The 17,701-nt window shown below is 39.7% G+C and overlaps 1 protein-coding gene across 6 annotated transcripts in view; it reads right to left on the reverse strand.

Annotated features, from left to right (window-relative positions):
* DAZAP1 (DAZ associated protein 1) overlaps nucleotides 1–17,367 on the reverse strand; it is a 41,194-nt gene extending 23,827 nt beyond the window's left edge. For 3 of the 6 annotated variants that reach the window (XM_027853041.1, XM_027853040.1, XM_027853039.1), the window contains exons 1-4: nucleotides 17,259–17,364; nucleotides 3,806–3,846; nucleotides 2,948–3,114; nucleotides 2,601–2,666 (exon numbers count right to left, since the gene is read on the reverse strand). In XM_027853041.1, the coding sequence (XP_027708842.1) occupies nucleotides 2,601–2,666; nucleotides 2,948–3,114; nucleotides 3,806–3,846; nucleotides 17,259–17,287 (303 nt within the window). In that variant the 5' untranslated portion in view covers nucleotides 17,288–17,364. Of the gene's footprint in view, nucleotides 1–2,600; nucleotides 2,667–2,947; nucleotides 3,115–3,805; nucleotides 3,847–17,258 lie in introns of all 6 variants that reach the window. The other 3 variants (XM_027853043.1, XM_027853042.1, XM_027853037.1) reach the window with 2 other exon arrangements.
* Nucleotides 17,368–17,701: the final 334 nt, after the last annotated feature.

Genomic DNA, 17,701 nt, shown 5'->3' on the forward strand with positions numbered 1-17,701 from the left:
TCCATCTAATTACTTCAAAAAATACTTTCTAACTCACCCAGACAATCTATGATTTTAACTGTTGATTGTTAATTTAACAAAATCAGTTATTCAAGAAAACCATACTTATTTTTGTTTCCTTTAAATATAAAACTTCTGCCTAGCTCAAGTTAAATGTTAAAGGTACTGTCTCAAAAAAAACAGTTCTGAAATTTAAAATTATTATTACCATCCTTATTTAGTGGCTACCTGTTAAGGAAAATTAAAAATAATTTCTTCAGTCACTTCAAAAAACAATTAAAAGTTTATCTCTGTACTTATTATACAATCTACAGAAGGCCATCATACAAGGTCTCTCTAATTTTCCCTGCTCTACCAAAAGAAGCAACCTAAGCTGCTCAGCTTGTTTTCCATGAATGGTTTTGCTTTCATTCTTCTGTAGCAGAGATCCAGAGAGATAGGTATCTAGTATATATACTGTCTTACATTCCTGCCTTTACAAAAAAGGGACAGTGTTTAAACCAAAACCAGACTTACACCGTTTTCAACAGTGATGGCTTGCAACAAACAAGGCAAGCTAAGAGTTCAACAACCATTGCTTATGAGATATGACAAGTGAATTTATATAAATCAACAGCATAAAAAGAAAGGAAAACCAGAACATTAGATCATTAAAGACTAAACTGGAAGAGAAGAATTTGATATTAATGTTTAATTGGGGTCATAGGATTAAACAGCTGAAAGGGACCTCCTAAAATCACCTAGTCCAACCCTCATTTCACAGATACTGACTCCAAACTAGTTAAGTGATTTGCCCTAGGAAACAGATGGCAGGATAGAGATTTGACCCATGGCTTATTACAGTAAATCCAGTGTTCTTTCCATTATACCACACTGCCTCAGGAATGTTAATATCCAAATTCATGAACCTAACCCCTTGAATGCCCCATTAATGGTCTTTCCTTCTAAATTATGGCAAAAGCCTCATGAACAGACCAAGAAAAAAAATCTCTATCATCCAAGGATCAGTTTGGCTAAGAAGAGAGGCTCACCACCCAAATGGTGGCCACAGTAACTCATTAATATAAGGCATAAAGACCTGTGATTTGCTTTGGTGAAAGGAATGCTCAGATTAGAAAATCACAGTCCTCTGAAGCAGTAAAGCATCCCTTACCAATTATGGTATGCTTTCACATCAATGATCTCATAGCACCATTAAGTGTGAACAAAGTCCAAAGCCCCTTTCCTGCTTTAGCTTTATATATACTTGTCTCCCTCATTAACATGTAAGATCACAAGTAAAGATTGTTTCATTCTTTGTACTTGTATCCCTAGTGCCTAGCACAGAGCTTGGCAAAAAATAGGCATTTAATAACTACCTGGCTGATAGACTGATTGAACATCCTTAACAAGTTCAGTCTTTGTGCTTAAAGAGAGCTAGTAATGGAGAACTCAGTGTCTTTACCTCACCTATGAGATAGCTAATGCAGGCAGGCATCAATATTTTCATCTTATAGATACGAAAAAAGGCATAGAGCAAATGACTTGTCCAATTATTTATGGTGAAACCAAGACTCAATGCTACATCTTCTCATTTCTAGCCCAATTCTCTTTCCCTAAGATCACAAAGTCTGCTACAAATACTCAAATACATTTTTAAAATATCAAGACTACAAATGAAAGGTTCTATAGCAAAGAGTCAACCAATGAGATGAGCTTACTAGACACAGCTGATAGGCCTAAGCCAACTGAATTACACTCAAAAAATGCTCCAAAAAACACTACCATATCAAAGGGCAGCCAGGTGGCACAGTGGATAGTTCTTTGGCCTTAGAGTCAGAAGGCCCTGAGTTCAAATCCAGCCTCAGACACTAAACACTTAACTAGCTGTGTGACCCTTCACTTAACCCCAACTGCCTCACCAAAAAGCAAGAAAACTACCATCTTTAGTTTATAAAGCAGTATTATCCTGAAAAAAAAAAAATCAACACATTAATTCCACCTATTTAAGATAACAGTCTCTTGGCTAATATAACTGAGTCACTGAAAACTTAAAACAACTTTCCAAGAAAATAAATAAAATGGTGGAACAGAAGGCTCAAATACATTTCATATTAAACTTTAATGTCTTCTATCCTAGACTAGAATTAGAAGTTAGCAGAAGTTTCAGGCTAAAATAAAACGTGTGTTGGGGCAGCTAGGTGGTGCAGTGGATAGAGCACCTGACCTGAAATCAGGAGGACCCGAGTTCAAATCCAGCCTCAGACCAAACACTTGACACTTACTAGCTGTGTGACCCTGGGCAAGTCACTTAACCCCAACTGCCTAAAAATTAAATAAATAAATAAATGAATGAATAAAATAAAATGTGTGTCAAACTGGATAGGTGTGTAAAAGCTAAGACTGAGAACAATGCTCAGAATGAAAAAATTGAATGGCTTTGAATAAACTTTGAATTATTCAAACATCAAACTGGAGAGCCTTCCTTTACTCTGCCATTATCATTTATCAGAAACATATTTTTCATGTATAACTTCAGCTGAATTACTTCCTCTAAATTCTTCTTTCTAGGTTTACCAATATACCTCTACTCCCCACTGCCCCACCTTCATTTCCCTTACCCATCCTTCCTTTGGTCGTGTTCTTTCTGGCTGCATTCCCCGAGGTGTGCATGGCTTTGGGTCAATCTGTAGGAAGTTTCAAACCAGCTAGTTGTGAATATGCAGACTACTTTCTCTACAAAACAAGATGTTAGCAACAGCAGCCAGTGGCAAATTACCACAACCTCACTGGGTTAATTTACCATATATTATTATTACAATAACTGATGTGAGAAATAAATCTCATTTTTTTTCTTAATTTAATCCCAATTTTTAAAAGAAAAAAAAAACTAACATAAAAAATACAGTTTCCCCATACAGAATTAACCCTAAGAAATGATTCAAAGCAAACAAAAAAGGAAACTTACATTGCGGCCATCTAATGTATGTGGTCTGCTGGCCAGCACTGTTCCCACACAATTGGGATCTTTAAATTTGACAAACCCAAAGCCTCGAGACTGGTTGGTTGTTTTATCTTTCATGATAACACAGTCTACAACTTCTCCATATTGGGAAAAGTAGCTGCGCAGAGTTTCTAGTCAGAAATTAAAAACAAAAACACATAACTAGTGTTAAGCATTTATTCTCAGCGGTTACCTGAAAGAATAGCGCTTTCTATAACTTAGCAACCTGAACTCTTCCATAACATCTGTAACTGCATAGTAACTTAGAACTCTTTATCTTGGCTACCCTTGCTGTTAAGATTTGGTGATTTTTGTCTTTTGGGGGGAGATAATGAAAGGGGTGCAAGGTAAATACACATTTTAGTGATCTTCTGTGCTATGGAAAAACAGTAAGCATCTTATCAATCACAACGATTGAGAGAGAGAGAGAACATTGATTTGGGACATCAGGAAATCAACATGAAGGGAAATATTTAACAATACAACTGGTCCAAATATTGTACTTGCTTTGTGTATCTCATATAGCCAAGAATTGTCCTGCCTTTAAAAACCTACCATGGCCTTTTACAATACCATCTAGGAACATGAAGCCTATGTAACTCCACTTTATCTTTTGATATGAAAATGAAATATGACAGTGTCAGCATAGTATTCTTACCACTCCTCTATCCCTCAATCATAAGCGCACTTTCAAGGAACCTAGTTTTTTAAATCACTAAAGACATGTTTGTTTGTTTTTTTAATGGAATCTGAGAAACAAAAAACAGATTCTGAGAAACAGAAAACATACTTAGAGTCAAAGCTTTAAAATTTGTGACCTACCTTGTGTTGTGCTCCAGTCAAGGCCACCCACGAAGAGCTTTCTGTAATTCACAGAATAGAGCATTATGGTTAAAAACATTTGCGGCCAAACTTAATTAAAAACAATCAAGTTGACAATGCTCCAACAAGATAGCTCATGGTAGTCGGGGTGTAAATTAGCAGGGCAGTAGAGAAGCTTCTAATGCATAGCTATTATAACCCATTACAAAAACCTTTGTTTGGGCTTATTCCTGTTTTACCTAAGAAACACCTTTAAGAAATTAATATATTCAAAGTTTTTAAAATTTGAAACTTTATATTACATTTCTACTACTACTACAGCATATACATAAACAACTTGTTTAATGTGCTATGACTGTGCAAAGAAACTACAATGAACATTTATTAATAAGCATCTACTATGGCCAGAGCACTGGGCTGGGCATTAAAGAAGATAAAAGGTTTAGAAAACATGGTCATTACTTCTTTCTCAAAACCAAGTTGTATAAGGCAATCATGGCACAAGTTCTAGATGGAGGTAAAGTGTGAAAATCAGTGAAAAGAATGCTGTATTTGGAAATCAGGGAACTTGGATTAAAATATTAGCTATGCCATCAATGTGACCCCTAGGGAAGTCACTTTACTTGTGTAGGCCTGGTTTCTACATCTGTAGAATAAAGGGGGTTAGGACTGATTAAGTCTCTTAAGGGTCCTTTCCTCTTCAGATCTAAGATCTTTTCCCAAAAGGCTTCAAAACGGCTATTCAAGTCAAAGTAAATCTCTCCCTGTGCTAATAATTGTTATAGCTCATATTTGCATGACAATGTTTACTAAGAGCTTTCCTCAGAACTGTGTGGAGTTTAAAAGTATAAAGATTATTATATTCTTTTTACAGATAAGCAAACAGGTTAAGAGGTTAAATGACTTGCTCTGGATCATCTGAGTTCAAATCCTGTCTCTGATGCTTATCACAAAAATGATTCAGGTAAGTGGCATTTTTTCTTGCCCTAAGTTTCCTCATTTGTAAGATGAGATTGGGTTAGTTTGTCCCTGAGGTCCTTTCCAAAACTAAATCTAGGATCCTATGATCCAGTTAGTCCTTGAATCCACAAGGTTTTCTTGACTACAAGTTCTGTACTCTTGCCATCAAACTAGTATTACACTATAGCAGCGACTCAGTATAATTGTTCCAGAGGTAGAAAACCTGGTTCTTTCACTCAATGTATTGGTTTGAATAATAATGCACCCCCAAGTAGAGGCCAGACCACGAAAAAAGTATATAATAAAAAAAACACCAATTATACATCACAGTCAGATTCTACATACAGCAGATTAGATAAAGTACTACCTACCTACATTTGTACGAACAATACCTTTATGACCTTGAATAAATGACTTAACTCTTCTAGACGGCAGTTCCTAATCTGTAAAAGGAGGGTCACCAGCCCTGCTGACTTCCCTAAATCTACTGTTAGGATTAAAGGGTTTTTTTTAAGTGCTTTGAAAAACTATTAGCGTATTAAATATTAATGTCTGCACCTTAATTAGGGCTCCCTAAAGAAACTATCTTTCACAACACCTAAGGCATCAAGGTGCTTATTAAATATCTGAACTTTAAGTCCCATATGATCTTTTCCTTAGAAATAAGGACAATCCAATAGTTAATATGAGACCAGAATACTGGGAGGTAGCATGTGAGAATTATATGATGATAATAACCTACTTCTAGATGGGTAGATGAAAGATACTTGGAAAGTTTTAAGCATCAGTGTTCCATCAGCAATGATGGAGAATATTTTAAAAAAAAACTTTAATAAACAGGTATTTACCTAATGTGGAAGTTCACTAACATCTTGCCTGATTAAAGATCTTGCAAGATAACTGTTGATCCCATTAACTCTACTCAATCTTATTACTGTACTGGGCCTAATAAACTGGCAGACTGCAATTAAGAGAAATCCCTTTGCAAAAATGAGTGGAATAGCACAATTTTCAGGTGCTCTTTTCTACTGCAGTTTACATTTTCTCACTCTCTAAGGAGAAGTATTTAAAGCTGGCATGTGAGAGAGACAATTCTACCGCTGTTAATACTGATGCTTAGTATTGTTTAATAATACACTCAATGCGGGAAGAAAGTAACAAGGATGTCTGGGCATTTCACATGATAAGGCCCCCTTCCACGTTCCAATTGTGAAGCCAAAGGTTTTTCAGGAAAACATATGGGACAAAAAGTCATAATGGTGATCCAATTCTGGCCTCATTAACTTAAAAACCACCAAACTCCCGTCCATACCATTTCTAAATTAGGCCAAAGAGAATGCTGAGCTAACATTTATTTTCTCCCTATTTACCAATTACCCAAAAGATGGCCACCTATTTGTCTTCCAGGACCTACAGTAGACTGCTGCGACACCATTTAAGCAATAGCCATTTATACTATAATCATGAGATCCTCTATGTGGAGCTTTAAAATCTAGTCTACTATATTCAGAAATCACAGGTGGGGGAGAAACTTTGCATGGTTTCAAAAAAAAGGACTAGTAGTTATACTTGATGTTTCCCAGGAACAAAATCTTTAAAGCATATTCAAAACACTTCGATTAACTTTGAAAAAATACCAACTTCCTACTAAGTATTACATCCAACAAAAACAGTAACTTAACAAGCAGGTGCTCCCCACAAGTAATATAATACTTTACATACCAGAAGAACAAGTTTGGCCAGTTAATGTTCCAACCATCATTATTTAAATTTTAAAACTTAGGTGCCAATGCAATGTCAGAATTTAATTTTTGTTTTGGTTCTTCAGACAGTAGGTCTTATCATGTCCTGTGTTCAAAGTCTCAACAGCTATTGTTTATACAAAGAAATACGATTATTCTAAAGTCATCAAAATTTATATTGTGAACTCATTTTAAAACTTTCAGTTCTTGTGGATAAAGAAAACCTTCCTAAATGGCACCTGACCTACTAAAAACAATAACTTACATATAAAGTAGTATTTTATAGTTTACAAAGCACTTTTCTCACTACTGTTCCCATAAGGACAAGTATTATTACCCCCCACTTTATTATCTCAATCTGCTCAGAAAGAGATGAAATGAAGCCTCAATAAGAAAGTCTTCGTATGTTCAGCATTTCTCCATCCCGTTTACCCTTGTCTTTGCTGCACTAGAAAAGAGTATACGGGGAAATATTTCTAACCTTACTGAGATCCTCCCAGTATAAAACAGGGGAACTAGAATGGCCCTTAAAGATTCAGTTAACCCTCTCATTTTACAGATGATAAGACCAAGGCAAAGAAAACTCAAGAAGTGACTTACCCAAGATCACACAGGTAATAAATGTCAAGGCTGGGACTCAAACCCAGGTCTCTGACTCCAAACTCACTGTTTTCTGTTACTCCAGGCTACTGCCCCACTTTTTATAAGATGTGTCTGCCAGAGTAACAAAATCACCTCTAGAACTGAGAGGCAGAAATTGGATTGCATGCCAAAAATCAAAATATTCAGTATTAAAAGATTCTACTAAATTTTTATCAATTCACTATGTAAGCAGTAGTTGCCCTTACATTAATAAAAGACTGTCACTGTACTAACAGGTTTAGTCCAAAAACAATGGCTTCACATGATACTGGTACAAAGCTTTCATGTGGTATCTAAAAATTGGACTATACAGATTAGGGCATTACCAAAGGGTACAATCCTTAAATCTAAGGATGAGCCTAAAATTTGGCCTAGATCGGGTAAAAGTCATTCATTATGACCTGAGGAGGGCTCCTTTGAAGCCTAAAGCTAAGTCAGTGATCTCAACACAAAAGAAGCACAAAAACCACCAAGAAAATTTGCCCTCCAAAGCTCCCTTCAACTTTCTGTTCACTCAGAGGTCAAATCTGGGGTTGGAATTCCTCACCCCGTGGGACTAGACAGTGCCAGCTTACTGGTATTCAATCTGATATTTCACACAACCCAACCAATACGGTATTCTACCACCTAAGTACTTTCACATCCATTATCCACTTGATCCTCCAAATCACCTTGTAAAGTAGTATAAGAATTACACCCATTTTACAGATGGGGAGACTAAGGTTGTGACTTGCCCAAAGTAACATGAGGTCACTGGCAAAGTTAGTAATCAAAGTCAGGTTTTCTGAGTTCAAAGACTTTCTATTACATCAATGCATAGACCCATTAGTTGAAATTCATACTTTCCCTGATAAGTGAAATTGGAATAAGATTATCAGAGATTTGCACGGGCAGGGTTTATTTTCAGGGATCCATGGGATAAGGAGCACCAAACACTGTACTTCTCATTAAGGCACATCCTCAGCTATTTTATTTTCTAGGAATGACAGAACAACTGAACTGGTGATGGGCTAGCTATCAACGTTTCTGATCTGACATAACCATTGCAATTCTGTAGTAATGAGTGATTATCTTCCTATCTCCCTACAGCTCAGCACAGTGTTCCATACATATTAAGCATTTTTCAAATGCTGAATTGAGTTGAATATTCAAACTACTAAGAGACTAAGTAAGAGTAGGTAGAAGGGCCTTATTTGGACCTAAGCCAGTCAGAAAGGTCTGGGTTCAAATCCTGACTTCACTACCCATGAGGGAGCTCCCATACACACAGCAAGTCACTTAGTTCTGGGCCAGGCTCCTCTTCTGGAAAATGGGGATAATTCCTGCTCAGCCACATGGGGATTTGAGGTACAAATGAAAGAATGTATAAGAAAAGCCCTTTCAAAAAATGTTAAGTCCAAGAGAGATCACTGAAAAAGGTGAGTCCTTTGCCAGTTATCAGTTATGTAAGTCACAACTATACCAAGTTCAGAGGACTAAAATTTTTGCCTGGCAGCAGGATGATGCAGAGGATAGAGTACTGGGTCTGGAGTCAGGAAGATATGAGTTCAAATCCAGCCTCAGACACTTACTTAGCTATGGGACCCTTAAATTTGTCACTTAACATCTGTTTGACCCCATTTCCTCAACTGTAAAATAGGGATAATAACAGCATCTTCCTTTCAGGATCAAATGAAATAATATTTGTAAAATGCTTAATACAGTGCCTGACTCACAGATAAGAGCTATATAAATATTATTCCCTTCCCCTAAGATTTTTGCCAGATTCTAATTCAGTAAGTAAATGTATTGAGCTAATTAACCAGCTATTGCTTAACACTAAGACATCTGACTAGGATACCATAAAGATTACAGGATTAAAATAGCTAAAAAGGAAATACTGTGAAATTGTAAATATTGGAAGGGCTCTAGAAAGATAGATACACTAATGTACTGTCAGCAGAAGTGTCAACTGGTCCAACCATCCTGAGAAAGAATAAATGAAAAACCACTAAAGTATGCATACTCTCTGACCCAGCAATACCACACTGGGCATATACAGCCTCCAAGGAGGCAAATGACAAAAGGAAAAGATACCCTGCAGGCAGCTGGTGGTACACTAAGCCTGGAGTCAGAAAGACCTGAATTCAAAATTGGTCTCAGACACTTATTTTTTGTGTGATTCTGGGTAAGTCACTTACCTGTATTCTCAACTGCAAAATGGGGATGATAATAATAGCACCTACCTTGAAAAGTTATTGTGAGGGTTAAATGAGGGTTATTTTATGAAATAAAAGTATTTAGCACAGTATATAAAAGTATATAGCACAGAAGGTACTATACAAATGCTTATTCCTTCTTTAAGGAGAGAGAAAGAAAGATAGATCACAGGTGCCTATAAACTGGGAATGGCTGAATGAATTCATGACATGAACACAATGGAGTATTATTGTGCTTCAAGAAACTACAAACATGAAGAATTCAGAGAAACAGAAAGATTAAGTTTCTATCCAACAAAAAAGAAAGCAGAAACATTTGAACAATGTACACAAATGAACATAACAATGTAAAGGAAAACACTAACTTCTGTTTTCACACAAGTGAATTGTGGGCAACTGAATAATCTTGACTTTGGAGGATAGATAAATAAGCATATTTGCCTCACTTCGACAGAGGTAGCAGATTACAAATATGCAAGGAGACATATTTTGTCAAACATGGCCATCACTGAAAAAAGAGAGAAATCTGACCACCAGAAGTTTATTCTCCGATTCGGATGATCAAAATACATGACGTTCCCAATTTACAGTAGCCCAGTGTTGGAGGGATCCAATTTCATAAAATGTCAGAGCTGTAAGCCATTTTACAATGAGGACAACAGATACCTATAAGGGAAAGTAGCTTCCCTAAAGTCATAGTGATATAGCAGGATTAGAATATCCAAGTACAAACTGCTTTTGCACAAAACCATTAGAGATAATCTAGTCTAACTAACAAGCAGTCAACTACTTTCTGCCTGAACCCCAATGATTAAACCCCCAAATCCCTTACGCTTTTTTAGACCTACCTTGTCAAGCTATCAAAATCAGAGTATTCCACTTCAAAACCACATCCTTTTTTTTTTTAAACAAACATCACATTTATCAGCGACAAAGAACAAGTCCTAAAAGCCAGGAGGAACAAAAGAGTACCAAAGAATTTGGAAATGGACCAGGACCACAGCAAGGTATTCTACTTTTATCCCCAGGGTCTAGTACAATGCCTGGCACACAGTAAGTGCTTAATAAATGTTTGTTGATTGATTGGAGGGAAGTTTCCCCCACAAAAAATATCAAAGAGATCAGACCAGAAACCATGAGACCAGACCTTGAACAGGATCATTTTCTAGTTAAGAAAACCTTTTTAGAACTAACTTTAGGTCTTCTGTTTTCATTTTGTCTTTGTCCTTTAAGGTTTATAAGTGCCTACGAGATGGTTACTGTTTTGTTTCTAACATTTCAAGAAATGGACTTTTGCTACTAATCTTGAGAAACCATGCTGTAATCTAATTTTTGCACTTGTTATTTTTCTAACATTCAGCCTAACAGAATCGTAGACTTTTAAGAGCTAGAAAGCCTGTAAAAGAGACAGGTGAAAGGGACACTACAAAAAGAATTTCAAAGTCTAAAGGCAACTAAAAGATCATGCAATCCTTTCTGATTTTAAATATGGGGAAATTGAGACCCCAAAAGGAAAAGTGACAAGATTTTGGTCACCAACAGAAAATCTCAGCCTTCTATGTCCTAGTTCAGTATTCTTTCCATTCCAATTTCTAGACTTTCAAGTTAACTTCATTATTCAATTATGTCTCTTCTGCTTTGTTCCCCTTTTAATGTTTAGATCTTTCTATGATCTATAGACTGATACAGCCTTCTTGACTATTTTTTAGTGAAGCTAACACAAATGCTGCTCTTATCTTCCCTCCAATTAATCTTCCCACTTCCTTATTTCTTCAGATTGTTTGGAGTTCCCTCCAAATTCCCTAAGACTTATTGATCCAAGGTGACCCAATGGAACTCAGTTTGCTTGATAAAATCTCAACAGCTGCTTCTCTCTCTAGTCCCACCTCAGTAAGGCACAGCATGAATGGTCTCCAAAACACGGTCCACCAACCACCATGCCAAAGAGAGTTATCTGTAAACACCCTTAGGCCTAGAGTCAGAAGATCAGATCTTTGCCATTTGCTAAGCCATGTGACCTGAGCAAGTTATATAACCTCAAGGAGCCTCGATTTCCTCATCTGTAAAATGGGGGGGAGGTGATATTCACACTATCTTTGAACTCTTAGGACTTAAAACTGAGCAGGCCCTTTGAGCACATCTAATCTAACTCTCTATTTTGTAAAAAGAAAAAAAGAAAAGAAAAGAAAAGAAACTGAGGCCCTGAAACCAAAGTGACTTGTTTAAGATGACATAATTATACTTAATGGCAGAGCCAAGACCAGGACGCAGATGTTCTGCTTCCTGATCCCACACACAAGGCTGCCATAACTGCATTTCTCTGCACTTATCAAGCTCCTAGCCAGCCCTCCTTTCTCAGTTTGCTCCAAATGAAGGATGTAGCTACAAAAAGGTAATTCCATCTGTGTACCTATGCCTCAAACACACGCCTCTAATTAACACATTTAGACAACATGTTGTCTTCTCCAAAAAATAAAGATACTATAAGCAGGTTTAATACCAATCCTTGGAACATCTTCCACAAAAAAGGAATCCAACCATTTACAGCTACTTTAATCACCCCAAATAGGCAGGGAGCACAACCTTTCAGATCCATCTGAAATGTCACTTAAAAGATGCAAACTCAGTAAAATGCATGAAATTCTGGAATGAAATAAGTTAACCTATTCAAAATTTAAAACTGTAGCAATCCAAGATTCCTTATACTTTCCTTCCAAACAAGCCCAATATTTAGCCTTTGAACAATACACTCCATGAAGCAGAATTTGATTAATGATTGTAATCAGTTTCAATTCTCTAACTACTCTAAAATTAGTAAAGGCAGCTCATATTTCTATAGCACTTTTAGATCTGAAAGACACTTTCCTCACAACAAACCTGTGGTTTCATCTCCATTTTGGAAGAAATTGAAGCTCATAAGCAACTGGTTCAGCATCACGCAGCCAGCCAATTGCCAGAGGGGGGCTGGCACCCAGGTCTCTTGATTCCCAAGTCAAGTGTTCTTTCCATTAAACCAACAAACAGTATTCAGAATATTTACCTCACAGAGCTGTTATAAGGAAAAAACTTTGTAATCCTCAAAGCACTATGAAAATAAATTATCAAAAAGAACACGAACCATATTTTCAAACAAATTCAGATGATCGAAAGCTGTCCAATTCCATTTGAAGAACACCAGTGTAGTGGTTTTTAAACTAGGCCTATTAATTCTCACAGGCCTCCAAAGTCAGGACTTAGTAACTTCGAGCACCACTAATCTGGTTAGTAGCACTAACATGCCAATACACACAATGGAGTTATTTTTTAAAGAGGAGAAGTTGATGGATCTTCTCATTCACTAAAAGGAGAGAATGGAAAAATATGGCAGAGAAAATGGAAGGTCCATTTCAATTTTCTCTACTTTCAAATACTACAAAGTAGACTTCATGAGAAGGTGAAGAAGAGAATCAGATTTATTAAAGAGGAAAGTTATCAAGAACAATTAAAACCAATTAAGTTCTGAAACTTGGTTATCTGTTTAAACATGAAAAAGTTAAATATATGACTTTGATCCCAACATTAAACAAACTCCCACACTCAGAATTCACCAAGCTAACTTCACAGAAATTTAAAGAGCCCAGTCATTAGCATATTTTAAAAGGGGCACAAAGGTTTTTGAGAGGTAATATAGTGCAAAGACTCAGGACTTAAAATCAAAAGACCTGAGTTTTTCTCATCCCAATTCTGTTTTAACTACTCTAAGGCTTTGGGCAAGTTATTTAACACTGCTAAGCTCCAGTTTCTACCTCCATAAGTGAAAGTTAATAAATGCACAACTTTAGAGAGTTGTTTTGAGGAGAAAAAAAAACCAAAACATTACATCAAAACTTTACCTGTTTTAAAAATCACCTAATTCATGTTGACTCAAGATATCTAGAAGAAATATGCTATGTGATCACAAACAAATCACTTACAACCTCTTAGTTTCTTCATCTATAATATGAGATGAGAGGCATTATGCTGTAGTGGTGAGCACCAGCCTAGAAGACTAAAATACCTAGGTTCAAGTCCTACCTCTGATCCATATTAGCTGTGTGAAACTGGGAAGGTCTCCTCCCAATACTCTAGGCAACTCACCTAAGGATCTAAGTTGCAGACAAGGTGCTGACCAGCTTTCATAGAGAGTATTTCCTCACCCAGGAGTTCCTTATACCAATGAAACCATAGGTCCAATCCCTCACCCATTCCTAAAATGGGATAATACTTGTACTATCTACTTTAAGGGCCAGTGAAGAAAGTAATTTGTAAACCTTCAAGTACTCTAGAAACATGACTCACTATTGAAAAGTTCAATGACTGTGTGAAAATTGCACCGGAATAAGAGAAGCAAGACCTCTGGCCTGTTTTATCATCTACAGAATGAGACTGGATTAAATGATCCCAAATAATCACAGGCGTAGCCATCAACATTAATCTGTGTTGGCCTTTAAGGTTTACAAATGCTTACATAGCATCATCTCATTTGATCTTCACCAAAATCTGTGATCCCAAACCTAGCTATCTCCATTTAACAACAAAGAAACTAAGGTTTAGGAAAGTGAAGGGAATTATTGTTATTGCAAGTAATAAAACATTTCCATTGTAGCACTTTCAAGTCTGTTCAGCATTTTTGCCTTGATTCTCTCATCTGAATCTCACAACAATCCCATCAAGCATGTTCAAGACAGAAATATTACGCTTTCCATTTTGGAAATGGGGAAACTTAGCTTCAAGGAGGTTAAATGACTTGGCCATGTTCACCCAGCTAATCTCAACTCTCTCCATATTCCAAGTCCAGAGATTTTTTTCCCTACCCAACTACATGTTGCTCCTCTAATACAGCTAAGTTCTCATCTAGTTCAAAAATTCTACTATTCAGATAAGTACTACAGATGGTTTTAGACTCAAAGGTCAGTAAGCTCCCACCTGCTACTTCATAGCTGGATAACCATGGGCAAGTCTAACCTTGCTAACTCTGTTTCTTCAATTAGTATGTATGGCTCCTACTTCAGGTAGGAATTTACATACTTCAGGTAGTGTTTTGAGGATGAAATGAACTAATATATGTAAATTGATCTCAAAACTTTAAATCACTGTCAGTTATGAGAAAGAAACACAAAGGCCTTAACTTAATCTTGTAAAAATTAGGCTAAGATATGGACAAATTTCTAAAAACTTTAGGCAGATTAAGAAAATCCTACACTTACTAGCTGTGTGACCCTGGGCAAGTCACTTAATCCCAACTGCCTTAAAAAAAAAATCCTTGCTGGAAAATGTAAGAAAAAGACAATCATTCAACAGAATGAGGCATAGAGGAAGACTGCCTTAGTTCATGTAATCTGTCCAGTGGTGCTGAGTGCCACTGCACGGAGATCAAAGATCCACTGGAGAAGTTTCTAAAGTTCACTTCTGGGTTACTCTTTTACCTATCAGAAGAGCTTTAAAGGTTTCAAGTGGTCATGAATTTCTTTTTAAACAAACACTTTTTTATACTATGCAGGTGGCCCTGTCAAGAATCTTCTCTCATTTACCCCACAGGAAGGTGCATTTCTATATTGTACTTACCACACAGGGGTACTGAGAGACTTAACCAATGTCTGTAAATTGCTTTAACAATATTTTATAATGCCAAGACTTTGCCCAATTCTCTAGAGATTTTCTGTCAAATATTTTTTCACTATACAGTAAGGGGAGGGGACAATGTATCTGTCAGAATGCACCATGTGACAACATACCTCTTTTATTTACTGTATTAAGCAAACAAAACTAATGTTCAAAACTCTTTGGCCTTAAAGAATTCAAAAGACCTCTTCTGAAATGAAAACAAGAAAACCTGGCCACTTCACTATGCCAAATACAAATTCTTTTAAAGCTCTTTATGAAGCAAGAGTCAACTCATTTTGAAGACTGGAAACCCTGAAAGCTTTTTCTCTGCAAACTAAATCTACCTTTACTTATTTAGAATTAAATTTTCTGGATCTATTGAGACAACTTATTTTCAATTCATTTAATATTAGTGAGAGATGGAATTAAGGTAGGACAAATACTTTCTCCTACTACCAAATTTGTGCAGAGATTCTTGAATTAAAAACTTTCTGAACTTGATCTCAGCCCAAAGACGTGCTTCTTTTTTTTCTTGGGCGGGGACCCCCACTATAGATAAAGATGTTTGGCGTTTCTCCCACTGTCTCCCCAATCCTAACTCAAACAAGTGAAGTTACTTTCAAACATCATGCAAAATAACAGAAATCAAAGAGCTCTGAAAAGCTAAAGGCACAATGGAAGAAATGAAAGGTGAGTGGCACAAAATATTTCAAAGTTCCAAAGGACTCTTCGGTAGAGCCACGGAGTCAGAGAAACCTCTCAAGTCTTCCCCATGGTAAGGGTTAGTTCCTTCAGCCTTACCACGTGGGTTGCCTGGCATCACATCTTCCACTTCCTCCTAGCCTAAACCAATGGGATCTTAGGGGCTCTCAAGTAAGTGGCAAGCCCTATTTCCTCTGGGATCTAAATTTGCTTAACACTTTTACCTAACCTGGGAATAAAAGCAGGAGCCTAACTCCAATTCAATGGGAACAGCCCTAGAGAGGGCGGCAAATAGTAATGAAAACATCGGTAGAAGAAAGAGAGAATTCAGCTTCCTAATCCTCAGCCATCCAGGTCCCCATTCCGGACAAATCAAAGGTGGCACTCCAAACTAGACGGGAGAGCGGCAGCCCCAGGGAAGCTGGGAAATGGTGGCCAAAGGTACCCCAAGAGATCGTCAGATTAATAAACCAGTGCTCACCCCCCCATTCCCCAGCTTGCCTTCCTCTCAAAGTTGGGGAAAACAACCTCTACTGCCAGGGATCAACTTCACAAACACGCTTTAACTTCCTCTTCCTCCCCATCTCCAGATACAACAAAAGGCATGCCCCCATCTCCAAACTATGTCGGGGGTTGGAGGATACCTCTTGAACCTCCAAGCCGTGAGGTTAAAGAACCAGCTTCATAACTCACTCCACTCGGCATAAATCGCCCCTCACCCCAAAATTAATGGGGCCGACCCAGCATCCAGAGCGACTGGCAATCGGTGCCCTAAAGCAGGCTGGGGACAGGTGCGAGAAAAGCAGCTTCATAAGCCACTTTACCTCCCGCGGCCCCGATAGACCAATGGCCTCCCCCACACCCCAAATTAAGAGGCGGCCCCGGGGCGGCTGGCAAATGGTGGCCCAGCCCAAGGTGCAGGCGTGCTCCCCCCCCCCCCCCCCCCCCCCGGAAAAACCAAGGGGCCCCCCCCCCCCCCCCAATGGGGGGGGCGCCCCCGGGGCGGCCGCCAAGGGGGGCCCCGCCCCAAGGGGCGGGGGGCCCCCCCCCCCCCCGCCCGCCCTGGAAAAACCAATGGGCTCGTCTCCTCCAAGTTAATGGAGGCAGCCGCACGGGAGGTGGCAAATGGTGGCCAAGCCCGGGCCGGGTCAGGGAAGGTGGGCGGGGAGAATGGCTGGAGCTCCCGCCGGGAGGAACCAAGGCGGCTCGCCCCCCCACTCTGCCCCACCAAGGTGCCGGGGCCTCCCCAGGCTGGAGAGGGGGCCCCCCGGTAAATCCGCTCCCAGGAAGAGCCCGACCTCGGGCTCTTAAGCCTCCAGTCCTCGAAGCTCAGGGAACCAAGAAGAGGCCCAAGCCAGCTTCCGCCGGGCTGCCTCGGCCTCCCGGGACGGAGGGGGGGGGGCCTGCCCCGGCCCTCGCCGTGACCTTGAGGCGGGTTGTGGCAGCAGGCCCGCGCTGGGGGCCCGGGGCGAGGGGGGGACCCTTGGCCGCCGGGGTTTCCGGGCTTCCCTCAGGGCCGGGCTCGGCCGAGCCGGAGCGGGAGAGAAAGAGGGAGCGAGGGTGGGAGGCCTGCGCCGGGCCTCTTACCCGATCTCATCGGCCCCCGAGTTGTTCATGGTGGCGGCGCTGCTCCGTGCCCCCCCCCCCCGGGCCTGGGCCTCGCTCCCTCCTCCGGAAGGTCACAAGCTCCCGTCGCCCTCTCCACAGCCCCAGCCCGGATCTGCGCAACGGCGGCAGCAGCGGCGGCGGCGACGGCGGCGACGACGGCGGCGGCGGCGGCGGCAGCTCCTCCTGCCTCCTCCCCTCAGCGCCAACGGTCACCGCGCGCCCCCGCGCCGTGCCGCCCCCTTCGCCGGCGCTGCGCCCGTGCGCGCTCCCGCGCGGGACGCCGGGGGCGGGGCCAGGGGCACGTCGTGCGTCCTCGGCGCGCTCCCCCGCCCTCCTTTTTTCTTCCTCCTCTTCGCGTCGGCTTCACTTTCTTCTGACTCCCTCTTTTTCTACCATGTGCTCTCTCTTTCTTTTCTCCCTTT

Source organism: Vombatus ursinus, unplaced genomic scaffold, assembly GCF_900497805.2.
Source record: "Vombatus ursinus unplaced genomic scaffold, bare-nosed wombat genome assembly UNPS02009918.1, whole genome shotgun sequence".
Lineage (NCBI taxonomy): Eukaryota > Metazoa > Chordata > Mammalia > Diprotodontia > Vombatidae > Vombatus > Vombatus ursinus.